Source organism: Procambarus clarkii, chromosome 79 (assembly GCF_040958095.1).
Source record: "Procambarus clarkii isolate CNS0578487 chromosome 79, FALCON_Pclarkii_2.0, whole genome shotgun sequence".
In the NCBI taxonomy this organism is placed as follows: Eukaryota; Metazoa; Arthropoda; class Malacostraca; order Decapoda; family Cambaridae; genus Procambarus; species Procambarus clarkii.
In genome coordinates, this window is record NC_091228.1 from 21697808 (window position 1) to 21712575 (window position 14768).

The 14768-nt window shown below is 59.9% G+C and overlaps 1 protein-coding gene across 1 annotated transcript in view; it reads left to right on the forward strand.

Moving 5' to 3' along the window:
- LOC123764598 (nascent polypeptide-associated complex subunit alpha, muscle-specific form-like) overlaps positions 1-12845 on the forward strand; it is a 34297-nt gene extending 21452 nt beyond the window's left edge. Inside the window, exons 3-7 of the mRNA XM_069314707.1 lie at positions 7922-9241; positions 9304-10051; positions 10328-11391; positions 11475-11963; positions 12047-12845. Coding sequence (XP_069170808.1) covers positions 7922-9241; positions 9304-10051; positions 10328-11391; positions 11475-11963; positions 12047-12845 — 4420 coding nt within the window. The remainder of the gene's footprint in view (positions 1-7921; positions 9242-9303; positions 10052-10327; positions 11392-11474; positions 11964-12046) is intronic.
- Positions 12846-14768: the final 1923 nt, after the last annotated feature.

Sequence of the window (14768 nt, forward strand, 5' to 3'; positions counted from 1 at the left end):
TCCCAGCACTATGTGGCTCCCAGCACTATGTGGCTCCCAGCACTATGTGGCTCCCAGCACTATGTGGCTCCCAGCACTATGTGACTCCCAGCACTATGTGGCTCCCAGCACTATGTGGCTCCCAGCACTATGTGGCTCCCAGCACTATGTGGCTCCCAGCACTATGTGGCTCCCAGCACTATGTGGCTCCCAGCACTATGTGGCTCCCAGCACTATGTGGCTCCCAGCTACTATGTGGCTCCCAGCACTATGAGGCTCCCAGCACTATGTGGCTCCCAGCACTATGTGGCTCCCAGCACTATGTGGCTACCAGCACAATGTGGCTCCCAGCACTAAGTGGCTCCCAGCCCCTATGTGGCTCCCAGCACTATGTTGCTCCCAGCACTATGAGGCTCCCAGCACTATGTGGCTCCCAGCACTATGAGGCTCCCAGCACTATGTGGCTCCCAGCCCCTATGTCTCTCCCAGCACTATGTGGCTCCCAGCCCCCATGTGGCTCCCAGCACTATGTGGCTCCCAGCACTATGAGGCTCCCAGCACTATGTTGCTCCCAGCACTATGAGGCTCCCAGCACTATGTTGCTCCCAGCACTATGTTGCTCCCAGCACTATGTGGCTCCCAGCACTATGTTGCTCCCAGCACTATGTGGCTCCCCGCACTATGTGGCGCCCAGCACTATGTGGCTCCCAGCACTATGTGGCTCCCAGCACTATGAGGCTCCCAGCACTATGTGGCTCCCAGCACTATGTGGCTCCCAGCCCCTATGTGGCTCCCAGCACTATGTGGCTCCCAGCACTAAGTGGCTCCCAGCACTATGTGGCTCCCAGCACTATGTGGCTCCCAGCCCCTATGTGGCTCCCAGCACTATGTGGCTCCCAGCACTATGTGGCTCCCAGCCCCTATGTGGCTCCCAGCACTATGTTACTCCCAGCACTATGTTGCTCCCAGCACTATGTGGCTCCCAGCACTATGTGGCTCCCAGCACTATGTGGCTCCCAGCACTATGTGGCTCCCAGCCCCTATGTGGCTCCCAGCACTATGTGGCTCCCAGCACTATGTGGCTCCCAGCACTATGTGGCTCCCAGCCCCTATGTGGCTCCCAGCACTATGTGGCTCCCAGCCCCTATGTGGCTCCCAGCACTATGTTACTCCCAGCACTATGTTGCTCCCAGCACTATGTGGCTCCCAGCACTATGTGGCTCCCAGCACTATGTGGCTCCCAGCATTATGTGGCTTCCAGCACTATGTGGCTCCCAGCACTATGTGGCTCCCAGCCCCTATGTGGCTCCCAGCACTATGTGGCTCCCAGCACTATGTGGCTCCCAGCACTATGTGGCTCCCAGCCCCTATGTGGCTCCCAGCACTATGTGGCTCCCAGCCCCTATGTGGCTCCCAGCACTATGTTACTCCCAGCACTATGTTGCTCCCAGCACTATGTGGCTCCCAGCACTATGTGGCTCCCAGCACTATGTGGCTCCCAGCACTATGTGGCTCCCAGCCCCTATGTGGCTCCCAGCACTATGTGGCTCCCAGCCCTATGTGGCTCCCAGCACTATGTGGCTCCCAGCACTATGTGGCTCCCAGCACTATGTGGCTCCTAGCACTATGTGGCTCCCAGCACTATGTGGCTCCCAGCACTATGTGGCTCCCAGCCCCTATGTAGGCTCCCAGCACTATGTGGCTCCCAGCACTATGTGGCTCCCAGCACTATGTGGCTCCAAGCACTATGTGGCTCCCAGCACTATGTGGCTCCCAGCACTATGTGGCTCCCAGCACTATGTGGCTCCCAGCACTATGTGGCTCCCAGCACTAAGTGGCTCCCAGCACTATGTGGCTCCCAGCACTATGTGGCTCCCAGCACTATGTGGCTCCCAGCACTATGTGGCTCCCAGCACTATGTGGCTCCCAGCACTATGTGGCTCCCAGCACTATGTGGCTCCCAGCACTATGTGGCTCCCAGCACTATGTGGCTCCCAGCACCTATGTGGCTCCCAGCACTATGTGCTCCCAGCACTATGTGGCTCCCAGCACTATGTGGCTCCCAGCACTATGTGGCTCCAGCACTATGTGGCTCCCAGCACTATGTGGCTCCCAGCACTATGTGGCTCCCAGCACTATGTGGCTCCCAGCACTATGTGGCTCCCAGCACTATGTGGCTCCCAGCACTATGTGGCTCCCAGCACTATGTGGCTCCCAGCACTATGTGGCTCCCAGCACTATGTGGCTCCCAGCACTATGTGGCTCCCAGCACTATGTGGCTCCCAGCACTATGTGGCTCCCAGCACTATGTGGCTCCCAGCACTATGTGGCTCCAGCACTATGTGGCTCCCAGCCCTATGAGGCTCCCAGCACTATGTGGCTCCCAGCACTATGTGGCTCCCAGCACTATGTGGCTCCCAGCACTATGTGGCTCCCAGCACTATGTGGCTCCCAGCACTATGTGGCTCCCAGCACTATGTGGCTCCCAGCACTATGTTGCTCCCAGCACTATGAGGCTCCCAGCCCTATGTTGCTCCCAGCACTATGTTGCTCCCAGCACTACGTGGCTCCCAGCACTATGTGGCTCCCAGCACTATGTTGCTCCCAGCACTATGTGGCTCCCAGCACTATGTTGCTCCCAGCACTATGTGGCTCCCAGCACTATGTGGCTCCCAGCACTATGTTGCTCCCAGTACTATGTGGCTCCCAGCACTATGTGGCTCCCAGCACTATGTGGCTCCCAGCACCATGAGGCTCCCAGCACTATGTGGCTCCCAGCACTATGTGGCTCCCAGCACTATGTGGCTCCCAGCACTATGAGGCTCCCAGCACTATGTGGCTCCCAGCATTATGTGGCTTCCAGCACTATGTGGCTCCCAGTACTATGTGGCTTCCAGCCCCTATGTGGCTCCCAGCACTATGTGGCTCCCAGCACTATGTGGCTCCCAGCACTATGTGACTCCCAGCACTATGTGGCTCCCAGCACTATGTGGCTCCCAGCACTATGTGGCTCCCAGCACTATGTGGCTCCCAGCACTATGTGGCTCCCAGCACTATGTGGCTCCCAGCACTATGTGGCTCCCAGCACTATGTGGCTCCCAGCACTATGTGGCTCCCAGCACTATGTGGCTCCCAGCACTATGAGGCTCCCAGCACTATGTGGCTCCCAGCACTATGTGGCTCCCAGCACTATGTGGCTACCAGCACTATGTGGCTCCCAGCACTAAGTGGCTCCCAGCCCCTATGTGGCTCCCAGCACTATGTTGCTCCCAGCACTATGAGGCTCCCAGCACTATGTGGCTCCCAGCACTATGAGGCTCCCAGCACTATGTGGCTCCCAGCCCCTATGTCTCTCCCAGCATTATGTGGCTCCCAGCCCCCATGTGGCTCCCAGCACTATGTGGCTCCCAGCACTATGAGGCTCCCAGCACTATGTTGCTCCCAGCACTATGAGGCTCCCAGCACTATGTTGCTCCCAGCACTATGTTGCTCCCAGCACTATGTGGCTCCCAGCACTATGTTGCTCCCAGCACTATGTGGCTCCCAGCACTATGTGGCTCCCAGCACTATGTGGCTCCCAGCACTATGTGGCTCCCAGCACTATGAGGCTCCCAGCACTATGTGGCTCCCAGCACTATGTGGCTCCCAGCCCTATGTGGCTCCCAGCACTATGTGGCTCCCAGCACTATGTGGCTCCCAGCACTATGTGGCTCCCAGCACTATGTGGCTCCCAGCCCTATGTGGCTCCCAGCACTATGTGGCTCCCAGCACTATGTGGCTCCCAGCACTATGTGGCTCCCAGCACTATGTAACCCCCAGCACTATGTGGCTCCCAGCACTATGTGGCTCCCAGCACTATGTGGCTCCCAGCACTATGTGGCTCCCAGCACTATGTGGCTCCCAGCCCTATGTGGCTCCCAGCACTATGTGGCTCCCAGCACTATGTGGCTCCCAGCACTATGTGGCTCCCAGCACTATGTGGCTCCCAGCACTATGTGGCTCCTAGCACTATGTGGCTCCCAGCACTATGTGGCTCCCAGCACTATGTGGCTCCCAGCCCCTATGTGGCTCCCAGCACTATGTGGCTCCCAGCACTATGTGGCTCCCAGCACTATGTGGCTCCAGCACTATGTGGCTCCCAGCACTATGTGGCTCCCAGCACTATGTGGCTCCCAGCACTATGTGGCTCCCAGCACTATGTGGCTCCCAGCACTAAGTGGCTCCCAGCACTATGTGGCTCCCAGCACTATGTGGCTCCCAGCACTATGTGGCTCCCAGCACTATGTGGCTCCCAGCCCCTATGTGGCTCCCAGCACTATGTGGCTCCCAGCACTATGTGGCTCCCAGCACTATGTGGCTCCCAGCACTATGTGGCTCCCAGCACTATGTGGCTCCCAGCCCCTATGTGGCTCCCAGCACTATGTGGCTCCCAGCACTATGTGGCTCCCAGCACTATGTGGCTCCCAGCACTATGTGGCTCCCAGCACTATGTGGTTCCCAGCACTATGTGGCTCCCAGCACTATGTGGCTCCCAGCACTATGTTGCTCCAGGCACTATGTGGCTCCCAGCACTAAGTGGCTCCCAGCACTATGTGGCTCCCAGCACTATGTGGCTCCCAGCACTATGTGGCTCCCAGCCCCTATGTGGCTCCCAGCACTATGTGGCTCTCAGCACTAAGTGGCTCCCAGCACTATGTGGCTCCCAGCCCCTATGAGGCTCTTAGCACTAAGTGGCTCCCAGCACTATGTGGCTCCCAGCACTATGTGGCTCCCAGCCCCTATGCGGCTCCCAGCACCATGAGGCTCCCAGCACTATGTGGCTCCCAGCACTATGTGGCTCCCAGCACTATGTGGCTCCCAGCACTATGAGGCTCCCAGCACTATGTGGCTCCCAGCACTATGTGGCTCCCAGCACCATGAGGCTCCCAGCACTATGTGGCTCCCAGCACTATGTGGCTCCCAGCACTATGTGGCTCCCAGCACTATGAGGCTCCCAGCACTATGTTGCTCCCAGCACTATGTGGCTCCCAGCACTATGTGGCTCCCAGCACTATGTGGCTCCCAGTACTATGTGGCTCCCAACCCCTATGTGGCTCCCAGCACTATGTGGCTCCCAGCACTATGTGGCTCCCAGCACTATGTGGCTCCAACACTATGTTGCTCCCAGCACTATGTGGCTCCCAGCACTATGTGGCTCCCAGCACTATGTGGCTCCCAGCACTATGTGGCTCCCAGCCCCTATGTGGCTCCCAGCACTATGTGGCTCCCAGCGCTATGTGGCTCCCAGCACTATGTTGCTCCCAGCACTATGTGGCTCCCAGCACAATGTGGCTCCCAGCACTATGTGGCTTCCAGCACTATGTGACTCCCAGCACTATGTGGCTCCCAGCCCCTATGTGGCTCCCAGCCCCTATGTGGCTCCCAGCCCCTATGTGGCTCCCAGCACTATGTAACCCCCAGCACTATGAGGCTCCCAGCACTATGTGGCTCCCAGCACTATGTGGCTCCCAGCCCCTATGTGGCTCCCAGCACTATGTGGCTCCCAGCCCCTATGTGGCTCCCAGCACTATGTGGCTCCCAGCACTATGTGGCTCCCAGCCCCTATGTGGCTCCCAGCACTATGTGGCTCCCAGCCCCTATGTGGCTCCCAGCACTATGTGGCTCCCAGCACTATGTGGCTCCCAGCACTATGTGGCTTCCAGCACTACGTGACTCCCAGCACTATGAGGCTCCCAGCACTATGTGGCTCCCAGCACTATGAGGCTCCCAGCACTATGTGGCTCCCAGCCCCTATGTGGCTCCCAGCACTATGTAACCCCCAGCACTATGAGGCTCCCAGCACTATGTGGCTTCCAGCACTATGAGGCTCCCAGCACTATGTGGCTCCCAGCACTAAGTGGCTCCCAGCCCCTATGTGGCTCCCAGAACTATGTGGCTCCCAGCACTAAGTGGCTCCCAGCACTATGTGGTTCCCAGCCCCTATGAGGCTCCCAGCACTAAGTGGCTCCCAGCACTATGTGGCTCCCAGCACTATGAGGCTCCCAACACTATGTGGCTCCCAGCACTATGTGGCTCCCAGCCCCTATGTGGCTCCCAGCCCCTATGTGGCTCCCAGCACTATGTGGCTCCCAGCACTATGAGGCTCCCAGCACTATGTGGCTCCCAGCCCCTATGTGGCTCCCAGCCCCTATGTGGCTCCCAGCACTATGTGGCTCCCAGCACTATGTGGCTCCCAGCACTACGTGGCTCCCAGCATTATGTGGCTCCCAGCCCCTATGTGGCGCCCAGCACTATGTGGCTCCCAGCCCCTTTGTGGCTCCCAGCACTATGTGGCTCCCAGCACTACGTGGCTCCCAGCACTATGTGGCTCCCAGCCCCTATGTGGCTCCCAGCACTATGTGGCTCCCAGCACTATGTGGCTCCCAGCACTATGTGGCTCCCAGCACTATGTGGCGCCCAGCACTATGTGGCTCCCAGCCCCTATGTGGCTCCCAGCACTATGTGAATGTCCCATACTGACTGACTTTCGCCCTCCTGGGCTAAGGTATGCTGAACTCTGTAGTTACTATATGAGTACTGGAACACTTGATGATATATTGGACTTGTACCCAAGATTGACCATGTAATGTATCAATCATACAATGTATGTATGTGATGTAACTATATAACCTGAGCTTGTAAAAGCACCTTCATCACCTTCAGTGATTAAGTGCTTAATTGCACACTAGTTTCTTTATCAGCTACCTCACCCTGTCAGGGTAAATGAGACAAATGTATGTGAATGCATGTATGTGTGTATATATGTATGTGTATGTGTGTGTGTGTATGTATATGTATGGGTATAAAGCAAATATGGAAGCTGATCAGAATTACATTTCACCTTTGTGAATGTACATTAATGACTCTATGTAAAAGACACATCTAATACTTTATGTAGGGCGTACGTAAATCTGTGTATCTTTGTATTTACGTATGTAGGTTAGCTTAGCATTTTAAAAGCACCGAATCACCTTCTGTGGTTGAGTGTTCAATAAACCCTTGAACTGTATGTTTAACACTTCTCTAACCCTGTCCATGGAGGACAGAAGAAAATGTATATATGCTGGTTAGCATTGTAAATGTGTGGCCACGTCTGTGGTAGAAAATAATAAAAAAAAAAAAAAAAAAAAAAAAAACTATGTGGCTCCCAGCACTATGTGGCTCCCAGCCCTATGTGGCTCCCAGCACTATGTGGCTCCCAGCACAATGAGGCTCCCTGCACTATGAGGCTCCCAGCACTATGTGGCTCCCAGCACTATGTGGCTCCCAGCACTATGTGGCTCCCAGCCCTATGTGGCTCCCAGCACTATGTGGCTCCCAGCACTATGAGGCTCCCAGCACTATGAGGCTCCCAGCACTATGTGGCTCCCAGCACTATGTGGCTCCCAGCACTATGTGGCTCCCAGCCCCTATGTGGCTCCCAGCACTATGTGGCTCCCAGTACTACGTGGCTCCCAGCACTATGTGGCTCCCAGCCCCTATGTGGCTCCCAGCACTATGTGGCTCCCAGCACTATGTGGCTCCCAGCACTATGTGGCTCCCAGCACTATGTGGCTCCCAGCACTATGTGGCGCCCAGCACTATGTGGCTCCCAGCCCCTATGTGGCTCCCAGCACTATGTGGCTCCCAGCACTATGTGGCTCCCAGCCCTATGTGGCTCCCAGCACTATGAGGCTCCCAGCACTTTGAGGCTCCCAGCACTATGAGGCTCCCAGCACTATGTGGCTCCCAGCACTATGAGGCTCCCAGCACTATGTGACTCCCAGCACTATGTGGCTCCCAGCACTATGTGGCTCCCATCCCCTATGTGGCTCCCAGCCATATGTGGCTCCTAGCACTATGAAACTCCCAGCTTTATAAGGCTCCTAGCACTATGTGGCTCCCAGCACTATGTGGCTTTCAGCCCCAATGTGGCCCCTAGCCCCAATGTGGCCCCCAACACCAATGTGGCTCCCAGCCCCAATGTGGCTCCAAGCCCCAATGTGGGCCCCAGCCCCAATGTGGCTCCCAGCCCCAATGTGGCTCTCAGCTCCAATGTGGCTCCCAGCCCCAATGTGGCTCCCAGCCCCAATGTGACTCCCAGCCCCAATGTGGCCCCCAGCCCCAATGTGGCCCCCAAACCCAATGTGGCTCTCAGCCCCAATGTGGTTCCCAGCCTTAATGTGGCCCCCAGTCCCAATGTGGCGCCCAGCCCGAATGTGGCCCCCAGCCCAAATGTGGCCCCCAGCCCCAATGTGGCCCCCAGCACCAATGTGGCTCTCAGCCCCAATGTGGCTCCCAGCTACAATGTGGTCCCAGCCCCAATGTGGCCCCCAATCCCAATGTGGTTCCCAGCCCCAATGTGGCTCCCAGCCCCAATGTGGCTCTCAACCTCAATGTGGCTCCCAGCCCAAATGTGGCTCCCAGCCCGAATGTTGCTCCCAGCCCCAAAGTGGCCCCAGCCCCAATGTGGCCCCCAGTCCCAATGTGGCCCCCAGCCCAAATGTGGACCCCAGCCCCAATATGGCTCTCAGCCCCAATGTGGCCCCAGTCCCAATGTGGCCCCCAGCCCAAATGTGGCCTCCAGCCCCAATGTGGCTCTCAGCCCCAATGTCGCTCCCAGCCCCAATGTGGCCCCCAACCCCAATGTGGCTCCCAAACCCAATGTGGCTCCCAGCCCCAATGTGGCCTCCAACTCCAATGTGGCTCCCAGCCCCAATGTGGCTCTCAGCCCCAATGTGGCTCCCAGCCAGAATGAGGCCCCCAGCCCCAATGTGGCTCCCAGCCTAAATGTGGCCCCCAGCCCCAATGTGGCTCTCAGCCCCAATGTGGCTCCCAGCCCCAATGAGGCCCCCAGCCCCAATGTGGCTCCTAGCCCCAATGTGACTCCCAGCCACAATGTGGCTCCCAGCTCCAATGTGGCCCCCAGCCCCAATGTGGCTCTCAGTCCCAATGTGGCTATCAGCCTCAATGTGGCTCCCAGCCCCAATGTGGTCCCCAGCACCAATATGGCTCCCAGCTCCAATGTGGCTATCAGCCCCAATGTGGTCCCCAGCCCCAATGTGGCCCCCAGCCCCAATGTGGCCCCCAGCCCCAATGTGGCCCCCAGCTACAATGTGGCCCCCAGCTCAAATGTGGCCCCCAACCCCAATGTGGCCCCCAGCCCCAATGCGGCCCCCAGCCACAATGTGGCTCCCAGCCCCAATGAGGCTCTCAGCCCCAATGTTACCCCAGCCCTAATATGGTCCCCAGCCCCAATGTGGCCCCCAGCTTCAATGTGGTCCCCACCCCCAATGTGTCCCCCAGCCCTAATATGGATCTTAGCCCCAATGTGACTCCCAGCCCCAATGTGGCTCCCAGGCCCAATGTGGCCCCCAGCCCCAATGTGGCCCCCAGCCCCAATGTGGCTCCCAGCCCCAATGTGGCTCCCAGCCCCAATGTGGCTCCCAGCCCTAATGTGGCTCCCAGCCCCAATGTGGCCCCCAGCCCCAATGTGGCACTTAGCCTCAATGTGGCTCCCAGCTCAAATGTGGCCCCCAGCCCCAATGTGACTCCCAGCCCCAATGTGGCCCCTAGTCCCAATGTGGCCCCCAGTCCCAATGTGGCCCCCAGCCCAAATGTGGCCCCCAGCCCCAATGTGGCTCTCAGCCCCAACGTGGCCCCCAGCCCCAATGTGGCCCCTAGTCCCAATGTGGCTCCCAGCCCCAATGTGGCTCCCAGACCCAATGTGGCTCCCAGCCCATTGTGGCCTCCAACTCCAATGTGGCTCCTAGCCCCAATGTGGCTCTCAGCCCCAATGTGGCTCCCAGCCCCCAATGAGGCCCCCAGCCCCAATGTGACTCCCAGCCACAATGTCGCTCCCAACACCAATGTGGCCCCCAGCCCCAATGTGGCTCTCAGTCCCAATGTGGCTATCAGCCTCAATGTGGCTCCCAGCCCCAATGTGGTCCCCAGCACCAATATGGCTCCCAGCTCCAATGTGGCTATCAGCCCCAATGTAGCCCCCAGCCCCAATGTGGCCCCCAGCCCCAATGTGGCCCCCAGCCCCAATATGGTCCCCAGCTACAATGTGGCCCCAGCTCAAATGTGGCCCCCAACCCCAATGTGGCCCCCAGCCCCAATGTGGCCCCCAACCCCAATGTGGCCCCCAGCCACAATGTGGCTCCCAGCCACAATGTGGCTCCCAGCCCCAATGTGGCTCGCAGCCCCAATGAGGCTCTCAGCCCCAATGTGGCCCCAGCCCCAATGTGGCCCCAAGCTTCAATGTGGTCCCCAGCCCTAATATGGCTCTTAGCCCCAATGTGGCCCCAAGCTTCAATGTGGTCCCCAGCCCAAATGTGGCCCCCAACCCCAATGTGGCTCCCAGCCCGAATGTGGCTCTCAGCTCCAATGTGGTCCCCAACACCAATGTGGCTCCCAGCCCCAATGTGGCTCCCAGCCCCAATGTGACTTTCAGCCCCAATGTGGCCCCTGTCCCAATGTGGCCCCCAGCCCAAATGTGGCCCCCAGCCCCAATGTGGCTCTCAGCCCCAACGTGGCCCCCAGCACCAATGTGGCCCCTAGTCCCAATATGGCCCCCAGCCCAAATGTGGCCCCCAGCCCCAATGTGGCTCTCAGCCCCAATGTGGCTCCATGCCCCAATGTGGCCCCCAGCCCCAATGTGGCTCCCAGACCCAATGTGGCTCCCAGCCCCAATGTGGCCTCCAACTCCAATGTGGCCCCCAGCCCCAATATGGCTCTCAGCCCCAATGTGGCTCCCAGCCCCAATGAGGGCCCCAGCCCCAATGTGACTCCCAGCCACAATGTGGCCCCCAGCCCCAATGTGGCTCTCAGTCCCAATGTGGCTACCAGCCTCAATGTGGCTCCCAGCCCCAATGTGACTCCCAGCCCCAATGTGGCTCTCAGTCCCAATGTGGCTATCAGCCTCAATGTGGCTCCCAGCCCCAATGTGGTCCCCAGTACCAATATGGCTCCCAGCTCCAATGCGACTCCCAGCCACAATATGGCTCCCAGCTCCAATGTGGCCCACAGCCCCAATGTGGCTCTCAGTCCCAATGTGGCTATCAGCAATGTGGCCCCCAGCCCCAATGTGGCCCCCAGCCCCAATATGGCCCCCAGCCCCAATGTGGCTCCCAGCCACAATGTGGCCCCCAGCCACAATGTGGCTCCCAGCCCCAATGAGGCTCTCAGCCCCAATGTTACCACCAGCCCTAATGTGGTCCCCAGCCCCAATGTGGCCCCCAGCCCCAATGTGGTCCCCAGCCCCAATGTGGCCCCAAGCCCTAATATGGCTCTCAGCCCCAATGTGGCTCCCAGCCCCAATGAGGCCCCCAGCCCCAATGTGACTCCCAGCCACAATGTGGCTCCCAGCCCCAATGTGCCCCCAGCCCCAATGTGCCCCTTAGCCCCAATGTGGCCCCCAGCCCCAATGTGGCCCCCAGCCCCAATGTGGCTCTCAGCCCAAATGTGACCTGCAGCCCCAATGTTGCTCCAAGCCCCAATGTGGCTCCCAGCCCCAATGTGGTCCCCAGCCCCAATGTGGCCCCCAGTCCCAATGTTGCTCCCAGCCCCAATGTGGCTCCCAGCCCCAATGTTGCTCCCAGCCCCAATGTGGCTCTCAGTCCCAATGTGGCTATCAGCAATGTGGCCCCCAGCCCCAATGTGGCCCCCAGCCCCAATATGGCCCCCAGCCCCAATGTGGCTCCCAGCCACAATGTGGCCCCCAGCCACAATGTGGCTCCCAGCCCCAATGAGGCTCTCAGCCCCAATGTTACCACCAGCCCTAATGTGGTCCCCAGCCCCAATGTGGCCCCCAGCCCCAATGTGGTCCCCAGCCCCAATGTGGCCCCAAGCCCTAATATGGCTCTCAGCCCCAATGTGGCTCCCAGCCCCAATGAGGCCCCCAGCCCCAATGTGACTCCCAGCCACAATGTGGCTCCCAGCCCCAATGTGCCCCCAGCCCCAATGTGCCCCTTAGCCCCAATGTGGCCCCCAGCCCCAATGTGGCCCCCAGCCCCAATGTGGCTCTCAGCCCAAATGTGACCTGCAGCCCCAATGTTGCTCCAAGCCCCAATGTGGCTCCCAGCCCCAATGTGGTCCCCAGCCCCAATGTGGCCCCCAGTCCCAATGTTGCTCCCAGCCCCAATGTGGCTCCCAGCCCCAATGTTGCTCCCAGCCCCAATGTGGCTCCCAGCCCCAATGTGGCCCCCAGCCCCAATGTGGCTCCCAGCCCCAATGTGGCTCTCAGCCCAAATGTGACCTGCAGCCCTAATGTTGCTCCCAGCCCCAATGTGGCTCCCAGCCCCAATGTGGCTCTCAGCCCCAATGTTGCTCCCAGCCCCAATGTGGCTCCCAGCCCCAATGTGGCCCCCAGCCCCAATGTGGCCCCCAGCCCCAATGTGGCTCTCAGCCCAAATGTGACCTGCAGCCCCAATGTTGCTCCCAGCCCCAATGTGGCTCCCAGCCCCAATGTGGTCCCTAGCCCCAATGTGGCCCCCAGTCCCAATGTTGCTCCCAGCCCCAATGTGGCCCCCAGCCCCAATGTGGCTCCCAGCCCCAATGTGGCTCTCAGCCCCAATGTGGCTCTCAGTGCCACTGTGGCTCTCAGCCCCAATGTTGCTCCCAGCCCCAATGTGGCTCCCAGCCCCAATGTGGCCCCCAGCCCCAATGAGGCCCCCAGCCCCAATGTAGCTCTCAGCCCCAATGTGGCTCCCAGCCCCAATGTAGCCCCCAGCCTCAATTTGGCTCCCAGCCCCAATGTGGCCCACAGCCCCAATGTGGCCCACAGCTCCAATGTGGCCCCCAGCCCCAATGTGGCTCCCAGCCACATTGGGGCTGGGAGCGGCTAGTGATGTGTCCTGGGGGCTGGGAGCGGCTAGGGATGTGTCCTGGGGGCTGGGAGCGGCTAGGGATGTGTCCTGGGGGCTGGGACCTGCTAGGGATGTGTCCTGGGGGCTGGGACCTGCTAGGGATGTGTCCTGGGGGCTGGGAGCGGCTTGGGATGTGTCCTGGGGTCTGGGAGCGGCTAGGGATGTGTCCTGAGGGCTGGGACCTGCTAGGGATGTGTCCTGGAGGCTGGGTCCTGCTAGGAATGTGTCCTGGGGGCTGGGAGCGGCTAGGGATGTGTCCTGAGGGCTGGGACCTGCTAGGGATGTGTCCTGGGGGCTGGGACCTGCTAAGGATGTGTCCTGGGGGCTGGGAGCGGCCAGGGATGTGTCCTGGGGGCTGGGACCTACTAGGGATGTGTCCTGGGGGCTGGGAGCGGCCAGGGATGTGTCCTGGGGGCTGGGAGCGGCCAGGGATGTGTCCTGGGGGCTGGGAGCGGTTAGGGATGTGTTCTGGGGGCTGGGAGCGGCCAGGGATGTGTCCTGGGGGCTGGGACCTGCTAAGGATGTGTCCTGGGGGCTGGGAGCGGCCAGGGATGTGTCCTGGGGGCTGGGAGCGGCCAGGGATGTGTCCTGGGGGCTGGGAGCGGTTAGGGATGTGTCCTGGGGGCTGGGAGCGGCCAGGGATGTGTCCTGGGGGCTGAGAACTGCTAAGGATGTGTCCTGGGGGCTGGGAGCGGCCAGAGATGTGTCCTGGGGGCTGGGAGCGGCCAGAGATGTGTCCTGGGGGCTGGGACCTGCCAGGGATGTGTCCTGAGGGCTGGGAGCGGCCAGGGATGTGTCCTGGGGGCTGGGAGCGGCCAGGGATGTGTCCTGGGGGCTGGGAGCGGCCAGGGATGTGTCCTGGGGGCTGGGAGCGGCCAGGGATGTGTCCTGGGGGCTGGGAGCGGCCAGGGATGTGTCCTGGGGGCTGGGACCTCATCACATGCAGGATGTGTTGGACTGGTTGGACGTGACTGAGAGATGAGCCGGACTTGGAGCTTTCCTGCATTCCTGAAGGTGTTGGAGGCGGGTACATGGTTAGTGACCTGCGGGTACATGGTTAGTGACCTGCGGGTACATGGTAAGTGACCTAGCTGCGGGTACATGGTTAGTGACCTGCGGGTACATGGTGACCTGCGGGTACATGGTTAGTAACCTGCGGGTACATGGTTAGTGACCTGCGGGTACATGGTGACCTGCGGGTACATGGTGACCTGCGGGTACATGGTTAGTGACCTGCGGGTACATGGTGACCTGCGGGTACATGGTTAGTGACCTGTGACCTGCAGGTACATGGTGACCTGCGGGTACATGGTTAGTGACCTGCGGGTACATGGTGACCTGCGGGTACATGGTTAGTGTCCTGCGGGTACATGGTGACCTGCGGGTACATGGTGACCTGCGGGTACATGGTTAGTGACCTGCGGGTACATGGTGACCTGCGGGTACATCGTTAGTGTCCTGCGGGTACATGGTGACCTGCGGGTACATGGTTAGTGACCTGCGGGTACATGGTGACCTGCGGGTACATGGTTAGTGACCTGCGGGTACATGGTGACCTGCGGGTACATGGTGACCTGCGGGTACATGGTTAGTGACCTGCGGGTACATGGTGACCTGCGGGTACATGGTGACCTGCGGGTACATGGTGACCTGCGGGTACATGGTTAGTGACCTGCGGGTACATGGTTAGTGACCTGCGGGTACATGGTGACCTGCGGGTACATGGTGACCTGCGGGTACATGGTTAGTGACCTGCGGGTACATGGTTAGTGACCTGCGGGTACATGGTTAGTGACCTGCGGGTACATGGTGACCTGCGGGTACATGGTTAGTGGCCTGCGGGTACATGGTGACCTGCGGGTACATCGTGACCTGCGGGTATATGGTTAGTGTCCTGCGGGT